The sequence below is a fragment of the Aquarana catesbeiana genome, linkage group LG06 (genome assembly GCF_042186555.1).
Source record: "Aquarana catesbeiana isolate 2022-GZ linkage group LG06, ASM4218655v1, whole genome shotgun sequence".
Lineage (NCBI taxonomy): Eukaryota > Metazoa > Chordata > Amphibia > Anura > Ranidae > Aquarana > Aquarana catesbeiana.
This window is the reverse complement of record NC_133329.1, coordinates 361,798,971-361,822,133: the sequence shown is the minus strand read 5'-3', so window position 1 is coordinate 361,822,133 and position 23,163 is coordinate 361,798,971. Positions and strand designations below refer to the sequence as shown.

The following is a 23,163-nucleotide window of genomic DNA, read 5'->3' as shown; positions in this document are numbered from 1 at the left end:
CCACAGCATGATGCTGCCACCACCATGCTTCACTGTTGGGACTGTATTGGACAGGTGATGAGCAGTGCCTGGTTTTCTCCACACATACCACTTAGAATTAAGGCCAAAAAGTTTTATCTTGGTCTCATCAGACCAGAGAATCTTATTTCTTACCATCTTGGAGTCCTTCAGGTGTTTTTTTTAGCAAACTCCATGCGGGCTTTCATGTGTCTTGCACTGAGGAGAGGCTTCCATCGAGCCACTCTGCCATTAAGCCCCGACTGGTGGAGGGCTGCAGTGATGGTTGACTTTCTACAACTTTCTCCCATCTCCTGACTGCATCTGTGGAGCTCAGCCACAGTGATCTTTGGGTTCTTCTTTACCTCTCTCATCAAGGCTCTTCTCCCCCGATAGCTCAGTTTGGCCGGACGGCCAGCTCTAGGAAGGGTTCTGGTTGTCCCAAACGTCTTCCATTTAAAGATTATGGAGGCCACTGTGCTCTTAGGAACCTTTAAGTGCAGCAGAAATTTTTTTGTAACCTTGGCCAGATCTGTGCCTTGCCACAATTCTGTCTCTGAGCTCTTCAAGCAGTTCCTTTTGACCTCATGATTCTCATTTGCTCTGACATGCACTGTGAGCTGTAAGGTCTTATATAGACAGGTGTGTGGCTTTCCTAATCAAGTCCAATCAGTATAATCAAACACAGCTGGACTCAAATGAAGGTGTAGAACCATCTCAAGGATGATCAGAAGAAATGGACAGCACCTGAGTTAAATATATGAGTGTCACAGCAAAGGGTCTGAATACTTAGGACCATGTGAAATTTCAGTTTTTCTTTTTTCATAAATCTGTAAAAATGTCAACAATTCTGTGTTTTTCTGTCAATATGGGGTGCTGTGTGTACATTAATGAGGAAAAAAATGAACTTAAATGGTTTTAGCAAATGGCTGCAATATAACAAAGAGTGAAAAATTTAAGGGGGTCTGAATAATTTCCGTCCCCACTGTATAAGACGCAAAGTCTGAGGGGCATAAAAGGTTGTGGATTCCAAATAGATTATAATGCGTCCACCTTGGCAAAACTCCAAGGGGAATTCCAATCCGGAAAGAAAAAGTGGGAATGAGCAGAGTGGGAGATGAGGGAATAGGAGTTTTCCTAAGTATTTAAGACTATCATATGCTTTAAAAAGTGTGAGGTGAGAGAACTGGGGAGACATTTGCAGTATGGAGGAGGGAGCAATAGATGGAGTAGAGATAGGTGATATTAATTGGGAATTCCAATTGGGAGATTTGTGCAACTTTTAAGTAGCTAATCATATGAGGACACCAAGACCTCCATGTTGTTTTGATCTGAATAGTGTTTATCTAGCAACCTTCCGTCTAGAATTGCCGCAAATAAAAGCAAGGATCTTGGCATGGAAAAATCACAGAACACGTATCGGAAGTACTCTAAAGTAATAGAACAATTTTGGTAAGATCGTCCTTTTAACTGCCATGATCCTTCCAAACCAAGAAATAGGGTAGCATTCCCATTCCAGCAGTAAGTCTTGTAGGTAGGATCTTAAGGCGTACTGGGTAGTTTGCCTGAAATAGTTTGTTATATATAGTGAACCACAAAGAAAATTTTATTATTCTCAAAAAGGTGTTGCCAACATTTTCTTATACAATGAAATAGTTTGTTAGAAACATTAATAAATAAACACCCAAATAGGGAGTTTGTTGAGGATCCATGTAAATTTAAAGTTGTCCCAGATGCCCTGGCATGCCTCTCATGGGGGTGCAATGAACATTTTGTTATTTGTTTCAGGACTTAAAACCGCTCTTGTGGAAAGAGATGATTTTTCCTCTGGAACCAGCAGTAGAAGCACAAAACTGATCCATGGTGGTGTTCGATACCTGCAGAAAGCTATTATGAAGTTGGATGTTGAACAGGTGACCATTTTATATGGATATTTAAATGTATACAATTTTTGACAGTATTACATAAGCAATTATCTACTGGTATCCATGAGGCTCTATGCAAGACTCCTAGAGGGCTACTGGTTATTCATGCTGGCATTAGACATAACAATAATCATTTTTAAGTTTGGTTGGATTTTAATGTTGAATTGTAGCTTTCCAAAACATTTTTATAAATTGTATAGTTAGAGTGGATTTAACATTAGGGGCCCATTTATACACTTCCACTATGCTAAAATACATGTGTGTTGGTTCTCGTCACAGTGCAGCAGTGCAGTGTGCTTTTTAAAAAATATGATGTCTGTTTTTTCCTGCATTTTAGTGGGTTTGAAGGCCCATAGGAGTCAGTTGCATTTTGATTAGTTGGCAACAGGTATTAAAAAGCCTTGGTCAGTGGTTATTAACTCTATTCACTCTAAATACTAATTTTAAAAATGCAATGTAAATGTGCTTCAATGCGTGTCAAAACACATGTCAACGCACAAAGAAAATTAAAGTTGTTGCATAACCATTCTTCTGCGAAATGCCACAAAAAAGCGCACCTCTGTGCACACACATGGATCTAAATGGGCTCTAAGGCCTCAGGCGCACACTGGATGTTTTTTCTGCTGCTCCTAGGGGTGTTTGGTGTTTTTTTTGCTGCCTCTAAACACCCCCTGGCGTATTAGGCTATGTGTCCATGCAGACATAGGTGTTTAGAGTAGTTTGGAGGCAGGGGCATTTAGAGGCAAAAAACAAAGCCAGTGTATCCAGGAGCAGCAGAGTGTTGGCAGAAAATTGCTTGGAGAGCCTAAACGTGTGTAAATGCATCTAAACATGCCTAAGCACTAGGCACATTTAGCACTTGAGCATTCATTCATTTCAATGGCCAGAATAAATTATTTTTCTGGCCAATGAAATGAATTAACACCCAAGTGCCTGACGCCCCTAAACAGGTAACACATGTTTACAAGCGTTTTTTTGCCAAAACACTGCTGCTAGGAGGAAAGGAGTCTAGGAGAGTTAGCAAAAAGTCTAGTATGCACAAGGCCTAACTTTCTTGCCTCACTATTCTTTCTTTCTTTATTTTTTTAATTTTTTCCCAGCACCTGCAAAAAAAAGTCTTATGCTGGACAGGAGGCTGCAGCTAAGGACCACTGTTCTTTGTGTGTGAGCAGTGGTCTCTCTTCATTGGTCCAAGACCCCCCTAGTTTTGGCATAACAACAGCTCTGCAATCAGAAACACGTGCTAAAGGAGTTCCAATATTGCTGACCACCACTGAAATGGTGACAAGGCAAGGCAGCATGGAATGTTGGACCACTGTACGATGGCTGCAATCTCCTACCAGCATAGCACTCGGTCATCTGCAGCCTTCACACATAGGTTCAATGGGTGCTGAATGGATAATAGAACCTGCCTTTTTAAAAAGAGTGGAGCAGTTGCTGAGCTCTTTTTTGTTGCTGGTTCCTGGACTGTGATCCTTATTTTCCAACTTCACTACTTAGCAAGCCACTGATAGAGAACACGTAAGTAAGTAGCTTTGACATTTCTCAATCTCTACCATTCCCTCATATTTATGTTAAAATAACTAAATGTAAATGCTGTGCCCCTTTTAATATACATATCAGAGCTTCCTTAAAGCGTTTACAGTGATGATCAAATTTTGAAGTACATGTCTTGCCAAAAAAAAAATCAGTACATCTATGTATTATGTGTTTTTTGTCTCTTTAAACCCATTACAAGTACATAAAAATACTATAGGCACCTAATTTCTTGGTTGAGTTGGAAATGCTCCCTCTGCTACACTGAGATCCCAAGCAGTGTTTTTGAACCCCGTGCCTTCCCGTCATATTATGATGAGGGTAAGGTGTTTTGCAGTCTATCAGGAAAGAATTTTAGTACAGCATTGTCAGCTTCTACAGGAACTTTGGAGCATGCTATAAATATGGCAGATCAACAGGTATTATGTACTTAAACCAAACAATGTCGCGCTTTACACAACTTAGAAAACTTAAAATTGCATATTTTTTTGGGGAATGCTCGAAATTAGAAGTAGAATCTACAATTAAGACTCTGACGAGAGTATCCCTTAATAAGAACCCGGCGGCTTATATACTAAACTACACCCCCTTATCTAACAAAAAGAACTCTTTACTCAGACACTTACTCAGCAGCCAAGGCCTGTATTCCGGCTTTATTGAAAAGTATGTGTCCCCCTACAGTTGCACACTGACGGGCAAGAATTGCAGAAATTCAGATAATTTAAAATCGTACCATGACTTTGAAGGAACAGGAAGACAAGTATTGGAAGATCTGGACTCCCTATTTCTTTTATTGGGATGATACACCACTGGTATCTCAAGCTCCATACTCTCTTTGAACACCCAAGGATGAGTTGAGTCCTGTGGGGTGATCTCTTCTGGAGGGAACCCACCTCATCCTTTAATCTCCTCTTTGTTTTGTTTTTTCCCCCCTCTTGGCTCCTCTATCATCTCCTGATTCCTTTCTGTCTTAAATTTTGTCTCCTTTCCTTTGTGTCTTTACTACATACTATGTACTTTTGCTTGGTCTATGAGACTGATTTTTCTGTCTCGCATATAAAAATACACAAAAAAATGTTCTGAGAATTTGCCAAGTGATGCTTTTGATCATCCTGTACCTTGTACTGTTGATAAAGCTTGATGTGTTGCTCTCTTTGTTTTTTTTCAGTTGACCTAGTAATCGTTATGTACTAGCATTGATGGGATATAACTTTGTATTATTTTTTTATGACTGGGCCAAATTCCTTGACAGCTAAATAAAGAATAAAAAAAAAAAAATTTTAAACCAAAATAAATCAAAAGTCAATAACATTTATAGTCCTTGTTATCTTTTCTCCTTGTATGCAACTTCTTATAGGAAATCACCCATCTGCACCTATGCCTGTAATTGTGTGTGACCACCACCAGATGTGCTCTCACCTGGAGCCTATGACCTTACAATTTAATAGGGTCATAAAGCGCTTGTGTAATACACTGTGGACTATGTTATTTCCTCCCCAATATGTGGACTCCTTGCTCTTCCTTGGTCCTGCAGTGTAATACTCCCTGCAGTGTAATCACTCCCTTCTGCTCCTCCACTCAGCAACACATATAAGTTAAAAAACAGCCAAAATAGTGCTTTATCCATAAAAATGTATTCTGCTCTAAAACCATTTCAGACATACACTCACTTTTTCATGGTGCTAAATTGCACCCGATATAAACCGCATATAACCATATCAGAATGTATTTTGCACCAGAATTGTATGAATTACTGCACTTCCTCATGCTCCGATCGTTGTGGCGTCATCCAGCCCCTTCCCTACGTGTTACGCCACAGGGTGATGTGGCTTCACTAGGGGGTGAAATGCTTCTTCAAGCACTGTTTTGGACATTTTTTTTCCCCAATAGTTGTTGCTGAGCGGAGGATCAGAAGGGAGTGAGTCTGTAAAAAGTATTACACTGCAGGACCAAGGAAGAGCGAGGAGTCCATTTATTGGGGAGGAAACAACATAGTCCACAAGGGCTTTATGAACCTTCTAAATGGTAAGGTCATAGGCTCCAGGTGAGAGCACATCTGGTGGTGATAACGCAGAATTACAGGCATTGGCACAGGTGGCTGATTCACTATAGGAAGTTGCATGTAAGGAGAAAAGTGAATAAAAATGACTATTAATATTATGGACTTTTGATTTATTTTGGTTTTAATTTTTTTAAGTTGTGCGAAGCATGACACTGTTTGGTTTATATTAATTGGATGCATATGATTATGGGAGTGTGAAAGGGTGGGCACCTAACATTGAATAAGAGAGGAAGGAGTACTTTAAACTTTTGTTTAAATTATCATTCGCATAGCAGCTCACAAGGCAATTTGTTTGTTGATCAAGGTATTATGTATTTGTAGAATTTATAATGAGACAAAACATAGGAAAGGTGTATGTGTTACAGGAATATACTGAATGCTTTTTTATTTTGCTCACCTATACCATCATAGTTTATTCCAAAACATGTAAGGATTTTATGTGTGTATATAATATGTATACATGTTTCTATGCACTTAATTATCTACATACATTAACTTCTACACAGTTGCTTCATGTGATCCTTGACCAGGGTTTTTCTGTAATCTTCTTTGTAGTCATCACATAATATATACTTTTATCACACCAGGGCACTGATAATAACTCTCCTCTGTGTATTTTACAACAGTTTTTTTTTTTTTTTTTTTTTCGTTCATTGTAGTAAAACAGCGGTTTGTGGCTGAGTTATAAAGAGCGTTGGCAAGCCATGTCATGACCAAGTAAAGGGGTCATTGAGTTTGTTATAAACAAAAATCGTCAATAGATTTCAAGTGACACATCCCTGGTCACTTCCTTCTTTATAATCCCTGACTGTTAGCCTTGATGTCACAGCGCTGTATGAGCAACGGGCAGTGAGCAAGGCTTCACTGAAGTGGTCTGCAGCGGCCTCATCGTATGCGGCTCGCTGTATGCCAAAGAGCTTCTACCTCCTTAGTCATTTCACTTATGTTATCCTACATTTATATTGTTTTTCTGTAGATAAAGAAACGAAGAATGACCGTTTTTACCTTATGACATTTTTAAAGAATGTACAGTTTGTTTGTTTTTTCTTCGAAATCAAATATTTTGATACTTATCGTCTTGGAAACGTGATGGGTTATTGTTCTGGATGGTGATCATGTTTAGTAAATAAATTCTTTTATCTTTAATGATCTATTATGGTTCTTTGCACCAGAAATGCTGCATTCCAAAGAATATTTATTTGTCACGTCACTGTATTTTTAAAAGTAGAGACTCTCGCTGTTATAGTTTTAGACTGTCTTTTGGTCAAAAATATTTCTTCAACAAGGTGAAGGCAGAAATACACCGCCAAAGCACAGGCAAAATGTTGGGCCCCCAGAAGCTTTGTGTCATAATCTGCAAGTAATTACAGCATATTTGCTCATTATCACACACTTACCCAGCAAAGTGACCCACTCCAAAGCTGCAATGTCCACTCTCCCATTGATGGCCGGTGCATAACTCTCCCGCATGCTTCCAGGATTTACTTTGTCCTGGCACACAATCATGCCAACACTGTACACTAAATACAGTCTGTTCTGTCCTAAAAAGTCTGCTTATCAGCATGCTAAATGTAAATGGCCTTGCACTTTTAAAAGTGAGCTCACAAATCCAGACTAATGTACTGTAAATGTTGCTTTGTTTACATTCTGCCTTTGGTAGTGAACATGCATTTATGTATATTTTTCCATGCACTAATGTGCATATCTTTAGGGCAGCCCATTCATTTTATTTGGGCTACCCATTGAATAGACCTACCACCAAAGAAGTTCATGTCGCTGTGTTTTTTCTTTTTTTTAACACAGTATGAAGTTACCATGCTGTTATGGCGCCCCCTGGCAGGTGACATAGGCTCACCTGAGGTATCCAATCAAAGTAGAATTTGGTCTTCACCAGAGCTCCTGATGATGGAGGTGAACCGGGAACCCTTATTCAGGCACGGGTCAAGGCAGGAGACTAGTTAGGTCCAAGCAGAGGTCTATTCAGGTAGCAAGGAAGAGCATATTCAGGTCTGAGAAGACTGGCAGCAAGCAAGAGAATACTCGGGACAATCTGGGTCTGCTCTCTAGCTCTTAGGTAGCTCTTGGTATGATGCAGCCCTAGCTACTTCGAAGGTTTAAATACTCTTCTGGTCGGAGGACACGTCCAGCGTCATTGCTGGGAACTCTAGAAGTCCTGGCAGGGATTTTGTGAGTAACATTGGAAGTCCTGGCAGGAATTTTGCCAGTACCATTGGAAATCCTTTCAGGGATACTTGGACTAGGAGCTCTGGGTGTCCTTTTGGGTATACTAAAAGTAGGAGTTCTGAAAGTCCTAGCAGGGATTTTGAGAATACCGTAACACGTGTTGGAGTGCATGGTAACCCATGTGCATTAGTAAAGTCCATTGGGGTGCCATTAAGAATGAATTAGAACACATGCACAGATGTAAAGGGAGCCTTAAAGTATATGTGAACCCTTTTTACCTTGTAAAACAACATTCTGATTATAAAAGAAATGTGATGCAAAACATTTGTGTATAGATATAAAAACATATATAAATACCTTTTTGTGTTTTTGTCTTTTTTTTTTTTTATGTGTTCACATGACCCCTGTTTTTAGTTGCATAGGGTGCTTAGAGAGCTAGGAGTGAAGAAACAGCAGCACACTGATCTTCTCAGTGAATGGCTGTGCAGGGGGCATGTCAGCACAATTGGCAGACAAGCAGGGTGTTCTTCCAGCACAGCCAGAAAACAGAAAAGCCGGAAATCAGGAGGTCTGGTAAGAACACCAGGTATTTCACACAAATGAAGCAATACAAAGAGAACAGGAAACTTTTTAACACAACTACATGGTACAGCAGGCATATATCAGGAATATAAAATGGGGTAATACATTATTTAAGAGCAATATGTCTGTAGACCAGGACTGAGGATTTAGAAGGTTCTAGGAATCCTTCTACATGTGACTTCTGCTTTTCACAATTGGCTCTCTGATATCACATGGGATGGGGGATGGGTAGGGCATAGCTAAATTCGCATGGAGGCTGCCTGTTTCAGCAATTTGTAATTTGTTTCTTCAGTGGATATATGAGTGCATTGAAGCACAGAAACCATCATTCACGGCTTCTGGCAATGAAGGCATTGAATCAAATGGGTGTGTGGAGCAGATGGTGCTTTGTTGTTCTTAGCCTTGGACTACAGAAATATTGTTGTCTATACTACGCACCATGCTGCTTCACTTTACAAATCTTTTTTGTTAGTAGTAGTCAAGTCGTCTGGGACTTTCGGTTTCCGGACATGTGAGTCTGCAGGCTAGATAGTGCCAGGTACACAGACTTGTCCATCAGAAAATAATAATGGGTATTTTTGTTTTATACATTTTTTTTTTTTTTTTTTTAATTCTGCACTTCTAAATTGCACTATTCAAAGTATCCTTACTCCTGATTATTTACATCCCTTTAAGGGAAAATGTTAGGTTGTAAATATGGGATAACACTGCTGCCATCTAAGGTGGAAAGTGTTTGCCGGGAAAGTGTTTGGTCGTCTTAATGTACCTGTTGTGACAGTTCAAAGAACTTTGTAAGCCTCCCAAAATCTGAGATTGGGAGGTGTGAGAATTCTGGTTAAAGTGTATTTCCATGTTTTCAGCAAAATTGGGATAACACCTAATTTATATTTGTTACATATCCCTATTCACATAGCATGGCATAAAAAAAATGCAGCTTACCTTTGTTAGATGCTCTATTACTGACCATCTTGCAAGGTAAAATCTTACATTGTTCTCTTTGTTTATGAGTAGGCTGGGCAGCTGTTATTGCCATAATTAACCCTGTCTGTACTATTCAGGCAGATCTTCCTTTATTAATTATAACTAGAATTGAACACTGTCTGTCATAACAAAGGGTTAAATGTGTAGAGGCTGGCCTTCTTGCATTCTATGTTATTAAGGACAGACTTGGGACAGACTCACTCTGACATTGTTCAAAAAGCCTTGCAGTCAGCCATGACACCTTCTCCTGAGAAACATCTAAGAAGGGTAAGAAATTTTTAAAAAAGAAATGTAAGTATGCTTTGTGGATGGGGATACACAACACACACATAGAGGGGCTTCCTAAAATTTAACTGCAAGTTGGAAATATGGTCTAAGGTTGTTATTGATCCTAGGGTACCAGAAGAAGCAGTAGAACCTGAGGTGTGACCATACAGAGAAAAACTAGTTGAGCACCAAATTAAAAGTTGAGGAAGCTAAGGAGTTTTTTTTTTTTTTTTTTTTATTTGTGGTGTAACAAATGAAGGTAATGAAGGAATTTGTTACCCCACTAATTGGAAATTTTTAATCCAATATTTCCCTGACTTTATGTGTCACTTGTTTCTCTATGTTTTCAAGGTGGATGTTTTGGGGCTTTCATTCGGATACTGGGTTCATTATCTAGTGAGATTCTGATCTGGAACAAGCATGTAGCTACGAAGTTTCAGGACACCAAGGGGTCTATTTATAAAAAAAAAAAAAAAAATGCATAGCCATTCCTGCATCAAATCTGCATGTACAATTTTGTGTGAATGAGGCAAAATGTAATGTTCTTTGGGCTATTTCATCTGCCTATATAAAAAAAAAAAACGATCAAATGTTCTTTTTATTATAGGCAGCAGTAAAATACCACATTATGGTCTCTAGTTGGAGCTGAGCAACATAGGAAAAACACAAGTGTTTGAAACGAGATATAATGTAACAATTCTAGAGAATGATAGAGAAAATTAGAAATGAAGTGTAACCAATAGTTACATTTATTCTGTAACTCCCTCTAGTGTTCTGTAGCTTTGTTGCATGGTATCTCTTGTTATGCCATCAATTGGCCATAATGCAGTATTTTACTACTGCCCATGATAAAAGAACATTTGTTCAGAAGAGAAAACAGCCTAAAAAACATCAATTTTTGCCCAGTGTGCATGGAATGAATGTACATGCAGATTCGCTGGACCAATAGCAATGCATTTTTTTTTTTTTTTTTTTTTTAATAATTGGAAATACTAGTGTGCACTTGCCTGTTCCAAGTCACTAACTCACCATGTGGCATAGCAAGGATAAGGATGATGGCACTTAAAGCGATTGTAAAGGTAATCATAAAAAATTAACTAACATGTCTATAGTCACCTGCTCTGTGCAATGGAATTGCACAGAGCAGCCACAAACTTCCTCTTCTCGGGTCCCCTGCCGGTGCTCCTTCACTTTGTCCAGTGCCCCCATGGAAAGCCGCTTTCCACAGGGGCACTCGTGCGTGCTCGCTCAGAAGTCCCACTGTCTGTGTCTCGCTCCCGCTCTTGTCAATGGCTTTGATTAACAGCACTTGGAAGCCAATGGCTCCTGGCGCCTCAGCAAAGCCATTGAGACCTGGAGTGAGGTGTGAGAAGAGCTGCAAACATGCACACTGCTGGATCGAAGAAAGAGGGGGGGCGGGGGTGAGGGGAGATGCTGAAGCCTAAACATTTTTTGCCCTAATGCAAGGAATGCATTAAGGTGAAAAATATCCAGGCTTTAGAACCACTTTAAAATTGAAACTTCAGTAACAGATCAACAATGGCAGCTTCGATATTTCTTTCCTTATAGAATCCTTTTAACTGCTGTTTTCTGGGAGCATTGTGTTCAGAGAGCTACTGTATTTCTTGATGAGTGATGATTATATAAAAACCTAGATTAAGGCATGGTTTCCAAGAGGCTGCTCCCATCCAAAAGCATGCTAGAAGCCCTGTTTGTATTCATGAGAAAATAATATGATCCTCATATTAAGTTATTTGAGTTGACTGAATGCAGCCCCATCAAATTGGCTTCTAAAATATTTGGTTGTATATATTAGAGGCATTATCACCCAGAAGGCTCAGGTTATAGCTTTGCACTCCTCTATGTGAGGTTGTCTCTAGAATGATGGTTTTCTGAATACAACCCTAATTCCAAAAGAGTTGGGATGCTGTGTAAAATCTACATGAAAACGGAATGCACTGATTTGCAAATCTCATAAACCTATATTTTATTCACAATAGAAAATTGAAAACATTTCTGAACAGTTCTGAAATTGTTAAAAAATTAGTTTAGCTTTTTACAGATTGGTGAAACTTTGCCCATCTTTACTTTGGAGACACCCTGACTATCTAAGATGCCCTTTTTACACCCAGTCATACTGACCTGTTGCCTATTAACCTAATCAGTTGCAAAATGTTCTTCCATCTCCTCCTTGTTAGTACCACTTACTTTGATAGCTTTTTGTTGCCATGTCCCAACCTTTTTGAGACAGGTTGCTGCCATCAATTTTAAAATTACCTATTTTTTTCCTAAAATTGTACATTTTCTCAGTTTAAACATTTTATACCTTTTCTATTCTGAATAAAATAAGTGTTTATGAGATTTGCAAATCATTGCATTCTGTTTTTATGTAGATTTTATACAACGTTCCAACGTCTTTTGGAGTTGGGGTCCTAATTGTATTTGACACTTGGAGTTGTTTTTTAGTTTAAATTGATCTGTGTGTGGTTTGGTTTGCATACCAGTATCCCTACAGAATAATTTTAATCTTGCATTCTTTTTTTAACACTCGTATTAGAGCATCATGTGAGGAAAACATAAGGCCTTTTGGTGTCCCTTTTAAATTTCAGTGGTTTATAGCTCTGTGTTTCATTTAATACGCTCTGAAAAAAAACTAGAAGGAAATTATTTCTCCATGGCAGAAAGACTGTAACAAATTGAACAAGCCCCTCAGAGTCTTAAATCTTTATTAAATTGTAGCTAATTGTATTATTGACAAGTAAGCTGACAGGCTTATTGTCCCCTGATGGCATTCATTGGTTCATTTACTGCATCTACAAGTCCGCCAAAGGCTGTGTGTTTTATGAATCAATTTAACTGGGATGGTATTTTTTTTTTTTTATTCCAAGCCTTGCTGATGGGCAAGATAACACAATCTGAGTCAGACTTTTCAGAACTGGGATAGTCATGAAATAATAAATTGAGGTTCTCAGATTTTTGTACTTTGGTCCCTTGTGATCTCAATACGCTCCATTTTAATATGACTCCGCTGCTGCATTAAAGGATAAGTTCACCTTTAAAAAAAAAAAATAAATAAATGCACATGAGCATTTTTTTTTTATTTTAATTTTTTTATTGGGAGCCTGGAAAGCATTGCACCCACAACCAGCAGATCGTGGGTGCTATGCAGGGCTCTTGCAGACTCTGTGTGTAAGCTGTCTACAATGTATGGCCAAGCAGTTACTCATTAACAAGAGGCATCAATGAACTACCACATCGCTCAACAAGGTCATCGAGAACTACAACCTGACAGCCACAAAGGCTGCCAGACCTTGTAGTTTTCTATTCAAGGAACTCTGTAAATGAATGACGGAGCCCCGCACGGCCACGTTCTTTGCAGATTTTGACAGAGAGCTGGAAGAAGATCCCCTTCTGCCACCTGTCACAACAGGGAGCTGGGGGGGAGTTTGCGAGAGACAGAGGAGGATTTGTAATATGTTACACCCTGAATATGGGTGTAACATGTTACAAAGGGTGAACTTATCCTTTAAAAAAATCAAGTAAGGAAAAATAATTTAACAAATTATATTTATTGCTTCTCTAACAGATCAACACAAATAACATACCCTAAGGGGCATATTTATAAAGCGGTGAATCTGACATTCACTGTTGGAGAACCTTCTAAGTGCATGTGTTTTTAAATGAGTGACTGACTTGCCACCAGTGAAAGTTTTTGAAAGTTTCATCTACTGCTTTATAAATCTGTTCTTAAGGTTCCATTCACACTCGAGCATAGCAATTTACTGGCGTTTTTCAGGCATTTTTTAAAAGCGTTTTTGCAGCTTTTTAGAAGTGTATTACAAGCATTTTACAGCTTCAGGCATTTTTGTTTAGCCTATGGAAAGCACTAGGGGGAGGAGAGGGAGAGGATATTAGGGGTGAACAACTGCTATTTAAGGAGAAAATGCTCGTAAAACGCTCATGTCAGGCATTTCTATTGAAGTCTATGGGGCCAAAAACGCTTGTAATCTGTCAAAAAAGAAGCTCATGTACTTTTTTGAGCAACAGGCATTTTGCTTCAGATGCTGAACACTCAGATGTGAACAGGGCACATTCAAATGAATGGGATTTGGTTTGTTGAGTGTTTTTAGAGCTACAAGCTCCAAGCATAAAATCGCTCAGGTGTGAACAGGGCCTTAGTGACAACCCTCCCATCAGTGATAGGCTGTGCTAATGTATTAAATTTAGCATTCTTTCTCAACCAGGCTTCCTCCAGAGGTTTCTAGGGGTTCCTTGAGCATTGAGCAATTTTTACCTCTCAGATAAGTAACCACTGACACCAATGATCTTTTTAGCTATTTGTAAGAGGGATTCTTCCCACTGACCACCAATATAAGGAGCTTTCTTTCCACTGATCCTCACACTAATGTAGCATGAGTTGTAGCTTTAGTAATTATTAGAAGGGGTTCCCTGAGACGGTAAATACATTTTAAGGGTTCCTAGTTGTGTTAAAAAGGTTGAGACAATCCACAAAAATATATTCAAAGTGAACAAGTCCATACAAATATTTTTTTTTTTTTCCAAAAAGGTTTTTCCCGTGTTTCTTCTGAACAACTTTCCAAACATCTCTCCCTCTATGCCAAATGTAAATGCCCTCACCCTTTATATTACCTTTTTATAACGAAAATAGTAAATAGCGATTGAGTTCCATACCAACTTCTATAGATTATGTGCATCACCTTTGGAGTTCTCTTTAGTCTCTCCTCGCTGTAAAAAGCTGTTAAAAATTAAATATCAGAAAAAAATAACAATTTATTGAATTTATGACTAAATTGTCCCCGGCGAAATGCAAGGGGGGGTGGTAAGCGGAGCAGAGCTGGCTGAGGCAAAGCGGCGTCCTGGATGCAGTAACACTGTCACTACTGGATAAGTTATTTGGATGCCAGCACCCCTTTACACCTGAGGACCGAGGGGGAAAGTGTCATCTTGCTTTGAGCAGCGCTACAAGCTTTTTAGCTTTTCAGGTCACATCAGTTTATTAAAATCGTTAAGAAATACATGTAGTCCACTCACGTCATACCAGTGCATGCCAGCAATATAGAGAACAGCAGAATATCCAATAAAGGTAATTCTGCTGTTCTACACCTTTTCTCTACTCCACCTTAACTTTACCAATCTTCTCTTTATTTCTCCTGTTATTTAGGATAGCTCATTATGAGACGGGGGGGTTATTTACGAAAGGCAAATCCACTTTGAACTGCAAGTGCACTTTCAAGTGCAGTCGCTGTAGATTTGAGGGGGACGTGCAAGGAAAATAAAAAACAGCATTTTAGCTTGCACATGATTGGATGATAAAATCAGCAGAGCTTCCCCTCATTTCAGATCTACCCTTCAGATCTACAGCAACTGCACTTGTAAGTGCACTTGTAGTGCAAAGTGGATTTGCCTTTCGTAAATAACCTCCAGGTTGTCTTAAGGTGTTTGCTCCGCCATCGCTACTCACTAGGAGCATTTAGAGTTCTTCACCCCCTGGCCCCTACACACTTTAATAACTCTCTAGAGATATGATTTTTGGACCTTGTACCCATGTAAATGAAGGCCTGTTTCACAGTACACTTTGGAATGAAGGCAAATAGACTGTGCACTTTGCAACGTGCAGTTGCTGCAAAGCTTAGTAAATGAGGTAAAGGTTCTTTTTGCAAAGAGTACCCAATCACATGCAAGAAAATTTAATAAACAGCATTTTTGCTTGCACATGATTGGATGATGGAAGTCAGCAGATCTTCTGCTCATTTACTACGCTCTGGAGCAACTACACTTTGCAGAGTGCACAGTCTCTTGGCCTTTGGTAAATTAACCCCTATGTTTCACGTCGTTTGCTTTGTAACATATGTGCTGCCTGGTTATAGACATACTGCAATACCCCTAGAGCCACATTCTGTGTATACCTGACCATTGTTACACTACATGCTCCTCTATGTCACATCATGATGTGTACTGACCTTGTTTTGTGACTGTTTCCTGCCTGACTTTTTAATATTAATAAACACTTTGAACAAGAAAGGTAATTCTGCTGCTCACTATGTTAGTGCCTGTTGAGCAGATATCTTCCTGTGTGACTAAGATCTGCCCCAACGTGTTTCATCAATGTAACCTTATCAAGGGTCAGTAATCAAGAAAACAACTAACCTGTTTACACCTTCTCCTGATATGTAGCTGGTGAGTTTTATTCTGATTGTTTTTTTTTACTTCTCCAGCTAGAATAGTGCTATCTGGAAGCAAATCAAGAAGACAGCACGTACACCGATAGTGTAGTAACAACTTTAATCCAATATAAAATAAAGATAAAATGCATTCACAAAAGGAAAGAGTCAGACTTGCTCATCTGTGGCCCAGAATTGTTTCCCCGTTATCCAGTCCAGGGGGACCCTTTAGCCGTGGCCAGCATCAGGAGTTGGAGCCGAAAGCTGTCCAGGATGCTAGGATCGGCTCGGTTAAACCCGCTGATGCAGTGTGCAAAGCTGCAAAGTGAATCCCTCTGGACTGGATAGCGGGAACAACTCTGGGCCACAGATGAGCAATCTGACACTTTCCTTTTGTGAGTGCATTTTATCTTTACTTTGTATTGGACTAAAGTTATTAACACACCATCAGTACACTCGTTGCTTGGTTGTTTTGTTTCCACATAATTGGCGGGTTTTCCCAGACCATTTTTATTGAGAGCAGCAAGATGGTTGCAATATCCCTATTGGATTTATCCCTATCAGATCTATGTCTATTTACGCTCTGGAAATGTTATCTTTTTTATAGTAAAGCTATGAATTTATTTATTGATAATGTAACTGAATTCTCTCTGTTTTTCAGTACAAACTTGTAAAAGAAGCTCTTCATGAACGTGCCAACCTGCTGGAGATTGCTCCTCATTTATCTGCCCCTCTGCCTATTATGCTGCCTGTATACAAGTAAGGAATTGAGCATTTAAAATTTGTATTTAAAGGGAGAGAAGAATGTTCAGTTTTGAGGGAGTGCTGGTGAATCCATAACCTGCCAGATCCATATAAGATATAGAATTATGGAATGAAAGCATTTGTTACCTTAAAAAAACGATCCTGCTCCTTTAAAGCATGTTATACAGCACAGTGCTTGTGCTGTGTAATTTGGCCCCCTGTAACACCTAAAATGCCTGGCTGATCTTGCCTAGCTATGCCTTCCCCCCTGTAAACTGACCATAGTGGACCATGGCCGCTGAGCCCTGACACCATGGTCAGTTTATGTGTCGTAAGCCGCAGCCCTGCTCTCTGTCTCCTTTGTCCTCCTCCCCTCCCTTCCTGTCAGCTCTTGCCAATCCCGCCCCCCCTCCTGTTGCTGGAATACCTTATATAAACTACACACAATCCCCTCTGTTATAAAGCCTTCTGTGCTGCAGTGTATGTTCTTTGTAAAAAAGATGCCTATTGCTGCCTGAATTCACAGCGTCGATCGGCGATCACGTGGCTCCTCAAGGCTTCCCTCCTCCTTGGCTGACATCTCAGCTCTTTCCTTCTCTCCTCCGGACTGACGTCAGCGGGGAAATTTCGGCCCCTCCCACTCCAGTTGTCAGATCGGGAGAGGGACCCTCGACGAGTCATGTGAACGCTGATCGTCGCTGTGAAATCAGGTAGAAATAGGCATCTTTTTTACAAAGAACATACATGGCAGCATAGGAGGCTTTATAGGGGGGATTGTGTGTACTTTATCAAGTGGTTTCACAACCACTTTAACTCACCTCTAGATTCCCAGACTGATCCTCATCACTGTGGCTAAAAACCCTTAAGAGGGTCATACACTAATAGATTTCTTTCATTCATTCAAATGATGTGGCTGAACAAATTCCTCTGCTGGGCTGTTGTATTTTGACAGCCACTAGCGGCGACTGTCAGAATATCCAAACAGTGCCTGCATCTTATTGGGTGCAGTCACTGTTCGGTCGACAATTTTTGTCCCAGCCCCCTTGACAAAAGTTGAGTAATCTCGCGCAGGTAGGGCCACCCTTGGTTAGAATTTTAGCTAATTCAAAGAAATTGCTAAAAACTGTGCTGCGCTAAACAAACAATTATGGTGCAACGATTAGTGAAATACCACAGAAGCTATTTAACATTAAATCATTTACAAAACCTATAAAAGGGAAAAAATGTCCTCTTGTAACTCAGTCCATGTGATGAATGCCATTCCTCACTGAGAAATCAAATTAGTGTATCCTCTACCAGTGTGATAAACCGTCACCAAAAATGAATGTATGGAGACTTACCAGAGTACTTCATGGATGGAAGCTCCCTGGCACACTGTGGGGCACACAACTTGATCGTAGATCAAATGCAAAGCCACCCAAATATGTCAGATTATTCTCACGTTAGGGGTAGAGAGGATCCCCAAGGCCGGTTGCCATTCAAAAAAAAGGTAAAAGAGGGGCTGATGTAATTTTATTACAAGATACCCACTTTTGTACAGCCAAACACCCCCAATACTTTGAAAAATCATACAGTCAATTTTACTGTACAACTTATAATTCTAAATCCAGGGGAGTAGCCATATTTATAAAAAACTCAATAGTACTTGAAACCCACAATGTATTCAAAGACCCAGATAGTCGCTATTTGATATTAAAAGGTACAATAAAAGGGCGTATGATTACCATTGCTTCATTATATGCACCGAATGAAGCACAATCAACTTTTTTTTTACCAAGTTCTTTGATACTTTGGATAAATACCAATCCCCACATCTGATAGTAGGAGGAGATTTTAATTTAGCAGCTCATTCAGCACTAGACAGGAGCAGAGTGGTACCATCCTCTAAAGCATTTCCAAGATCACTAAACTGCACACTAAATAGCCTTCAATTGGTAGATACGTGGAGAGCACACAATGTGGGTATCAAAGCATACACATTTTATTCACACCCACATGATAGTTTTGCACGTCTAGACTACATTTTTTTGCACCCAGTCCTCCTAGCCAACTCCTCAAAAGCATATATTCATTCATGTCCTTGGTCAGACCACCATATTGTCTCCTTTACAACTTCGCATATAGGCCTCGCCCCCACACCTTACAAATGGCGTATAAATGATTCCCTATTGACTGACCTCACGATTACACAGCAGCTATCAACTCACTTAGAAGACTATTTTGCACATAATACAACTCCAGACATGCTATCCACAATGATATGGATGGCACATAAGGCAGTCCTCAGAGCTCATTTAATCAACATAGCATCAGCAAATAACAAAACAAAACAAAACTATCAGATATTAAATCCCTTACCAAAGACTTGGATCATTTATACTATAAACATAACCAATCCCCTTCTAGAGACCCCCTAAACCACATTCAAGAGAAATGCGTAGCCTTAGACACATTATTAACAGCAGACACAGAGAAGGCCCTACGATGGACCAAAGCAAGATTTTTACTTTACAGTAACTAGTCTTCCACTATGTTCGCTAGAAAATTAAATCAGTCCACAAAACCTCCCCATGTCTATAAATTAAGGAACGCATCAGGTACCCTAATTTTCCGCTTCAAAGGAGTTGTGAAAATATTTTCAGATTTTTATAAAAAAACTTCTCTCCACCCCTCAAATATTACCTAAGCAATCCTCCTTACATTGGCTTGAAGATATTTTACACCCCACTCTTTCTAACCAGCAAATTGAAACCCTAAATGCCCCATGTTCAGATATAGAAATTAATAGAATTCTAGGTTCCTTAAAAACCTCTACAGCTCCAGGCCCCGATGGCTACTCTACAGCATATTATAAAAAGTTAGCTTCTATTTTAACCCCTCACCTTTCCATATTATATAACCATATTCTACAAGGAAATCAATTCCCAACTGAAATGTCCCTCTTACCAAAACCTATCGCCCAATCTCAGTCATAGATAATGATCTAAAAATATTCGGTCGCATGCTAGCAGATAGACTAGCTTCAGTTATTTCCCCCTTAATCCATCCAGATCAATCCGGATTTTTTTCCAGATAGGCAAATAACAGACAACATAAGGTTAGCAACAAACTTTATTCAAGACTCTAATTTACACTCTCAATCAACACTCTTGCTTAGTCTTGATATCCATAAAGCTTTTGACAGCATTAGCTGGTCTTGTTTAGACTTATTGCTCCCCAGATATGGCATATGTAAAGAATTTCTACATGGTTTCAAAGCTTTATACCATGATCCACAAACACGTATCAAATCTCCGGGTAATAACTCAGACTTCTTCCCATTAAGCAGGGGTGCCCATTATCCCAACTCCTTTTTGCTTTGGCTTTCAAGCCCTTTGCCCGTGCTATCCGGAATAATACAAGCATTAAAGGATACACTGAGGGTTCTATAGAATTCAAATTAAGCCTCTATGCGGACGATGTCCTTTTATTTCTCACTGAACCACTTATCTCCCTGCCAAACCTTACTAAAGTATTGAATATATTTCATGACCTTACAGGTTTAACCACTTCCCTACTCGCCTATAGTCAAATGACGTCCACAGATGGGACCTCCCATCCTGGGTGGACGTCATATGACGGCCTCGGGTTCCCGGCCGCCTAGGGGGCGCGCGACCGCCGCGTTGCTCAGGACCCGGTGCGTGTGCCCGGCGGCCGCGATGTCCGCCGGGCACCCGCGATGTCCGCCGGGCACCCGCGATTGCCCGTTAACCGGACATTTAGATATTTTGTTTTGCACATTTTATACTTATCCTATCCTTCCAATTGAACTTACACTTCCTCATGTACATAACGGTCAGATAAGATCTTAGGTCAGATGCTTTACTGATGGAATTCTTCTGTATATTTGAACAATATGTCTGAAAATATATTACTTTTTCATTGTTAAAAATTTGACATATCCCCTATTGTATACTCCACACTCACATGAACTTGCAATTTGTACTTCCACCTTTCATACATCTCACTATAAGAACTTTGTATCAAGACCTTTTCTATAATAAAAATAGTTTGTAAACAAAAAAAAGCATAAAAGAGACCAATGCGCCACATAGTGTGAACCAGATACCACAATTTTATTAAAAACCAGAAACTGCACTTACACAGAAAAAAGCCAGATACAGCGCTGTATAATCACATCAACATGAAGGGACACATTCAGATCGCAATGATGTCACTTGAGCATCCTTGCCCTGATCGGTTTCATCAAATATGACATTCTCAAAGGACAATTCTGAGGAATTGTCTGAAATTCAAACTGTGTATGACCAACTTTGGAGTAGGTGTACTTGCACTTATCCTTTGCAGCGCATGTATGCAAAATGTTCTGGTTCTGTGCCTCCACTTCCCCTACATGCTCCACCTGAACTCCGTGCGCTTCAGTAAACGATTATAAAGACAAACCCAGCAGTGCAAGCATCCACATAGTAAAGATTGCTGGGGAGCTGCAGCAGGGACTGCAGCCTTCTCTGCTTTCCACTCTTAAGAGGCTCCATCCCTGGACTTGGTAAAGAGGAACTGAACACTTTAACTTGTACCCAGAAAAATGCAAGCTGGGGACAAAGGAAGAGTCACTAGTATTGCCTGTGGTCTTCCTGCAGCTGATTGTTCCTCTGACTTACAGTGTCCTGTTCTGCACTGTGTCTTTGTGTGGAGGTGGCAATATTTGTGGTGAAGGCAGGGCTTTGCTTTCTTATGTCAGAGCCTCTACCGCAGAGAACAGTGAGCCATATAGTAGTGACCTCACCAAATCTCACTCCAAATCTCCTGAGACTAGTAGTAAGAGGCAACAGTGCCTTAGATCAAGTACACTTCCTGGTATGTGAGTGTGCCTAGGCACCCCTACAGTCTCATTGATGGTTATCTACAGCAGTGTTTCTCAACTCCAGTCCTCAAGGCGCCCCAACAGGTCATGTTTTCAGGATTTCCCTCAGGTGAAACAGCTCTGGTAATTACTAAGGCAGTGAAACTGATCAAATCACCTGTACAAAATAATGGTATGCCTGAAAAAATTACCTCGTGGGGTGCCTTGAGGACTGGAGTTGAGAAGCACTGCTGTAGATAACCATCAATGAAACTGTAGGGGTGCTTAGGCACACTCACATATCAGGAAGTGTACTCTTATTTTTCAGGGGGAAATCCAGACAAAGGCAAATGTTTCCAGTTACAGCACAATTAATATTTTTAGATGGTCTACATCAGTCTTTTTCAACCAGGGTGCCTTGGGGTTTCTTCAGGGGTGCCTTGGCAAAATGCCTAAAAATTGCCCAAAAATTAGTACAACCAGTGATGTCATCAGCGTTAATCACCTGCACAGCTTCCTTGTCTGCCCCTCCCCTGCCCCTCTCCGTCAGCACTGGGGTCACATTAGCTGAGTGATGGAGAGAAACTGAGGGAGAGGAGAAACACTGGAATACTAGTCAGTACTAGTGTGCAAAAGTGTATTTGCTTTGAAAGAATAAATCACCTCTAACGTTTAGAGTCCTACGTGTGTCAATGCTGCCGCATTATGTAAAACTTTTAGAAAAGTTTTTTGCATTTTAGAATGGGGTGCCTTGAGACTGTCCATAATTTTAAAGGGTGCCTTGAGATTCTCCATAATTTTAAAGGGTGCCTTGAGATTACACATAATTTTAAAGGGTACCTTGACTGAAAGAAGGTTGAGCAACACTGGTCTACATAATATAGCAAATCTTCACTCTTTTAGTTTGGGTCCACAATAATAAGAGGCTTAATAATAAGACTTACTTGTTTAGTCAAACCTGTTTTTTTTTTTTTTTTACAATATTGTTTTAACCCTTACCATACTTTGAACAGGGGAAAATAATTATAAAGATTCATGGTGGTAAAGATTTATACTGAAATTAGGAAATGAAAATGGGCAACAAAAGTTGTTCTCCCTTCAAAACACATTAATATGTAAGGCCATTTGGTTCCCATGGAATATTGGTTATGACAATGAATTGCGGCTCTTGCTGCCCATCTTAGGTATTGCAGAAGGTAGAACAAAAAAATTACTGTGATTGGTTGCTACTTTTAAATGATAAAAGATTAACTGATAAAAAAAGTTCTAATATTCAATGTATGTGCCATTGTTCTTTGTTTTAAATTAGGTGGTGGCAGTTACCGTACTACTGGGTTGGCATCAAGGCCTATGATCTTGTAGCTGGCAGCCAGTGCCTAAAGAGCAGTTATGTTCTCAGTAAATCCAAAGCCTTAGAATTGTTTCCAATGCTTCAAAAAGACAGACTTGTGGGGGCCATTGTCTACTATGATGGTATGTATTTGATGTATTATTCTTTTAATTACATGTTTTAAACGGATTATTTATCTGATCCAAAAACAAAAAATATAGTGTATTACAAATGACTTGTATTTATATGTGGTGGCGTAAATAGTTTAAATTTTTTTAGGCTTTTTTCCCTTATCTTCACCTGGTGGTCCTACTATTAATACACCACCTGGCCTAGGGTGGCTCATGTACTCAACTGTATCTATAGAGAAGCAATGTTTGTCGCTCGGCTGTTATCCATATCTGAACAACAAACACATCTTCCTTCCTTCATCTCCATTACATGGAGGGCCAGGAAATAGTAGTTCACAGAAGATATCTTGGAAGGAAGATAACACTGTATGAGATTTCAGTTCAATATGCAGAAAGCTA

General features: G+C 39.7%; 1 protein-coding gene across 2 annotated transcripts in view; it reads left to right on the top strand.

The window, feature by feature from the left end:
- GPD2 (glycerol-3-phosphate dehydrogenase 2) overlaps positions 1 to 23,163 on the top strand; it is a 369,873-nt gene that overhangs the window by 67,842 nt on the left and 278,868 nt on the right. For both annotated transcript variants that reach the window (XM_073634130.1, XM_073634131.1), the window contains exons 4-6: positions 1,786 to 1,910; positions 16,378 to 16,475; positions 22,613 to 22,776. In XM_073634130.1, the coding sequence (XP_073490231.1) occupies positions 1,786 to 1,910; positions 16,378 to 16,475; positions 22,613 to 22,776 (387 nt within the window). The remainder of the gene's footprint in view (positions 1 to 1,785; positions 1,911 to 16,377; positions 16,476 to 22,612; positions 22,777 to 23,163) is intronic.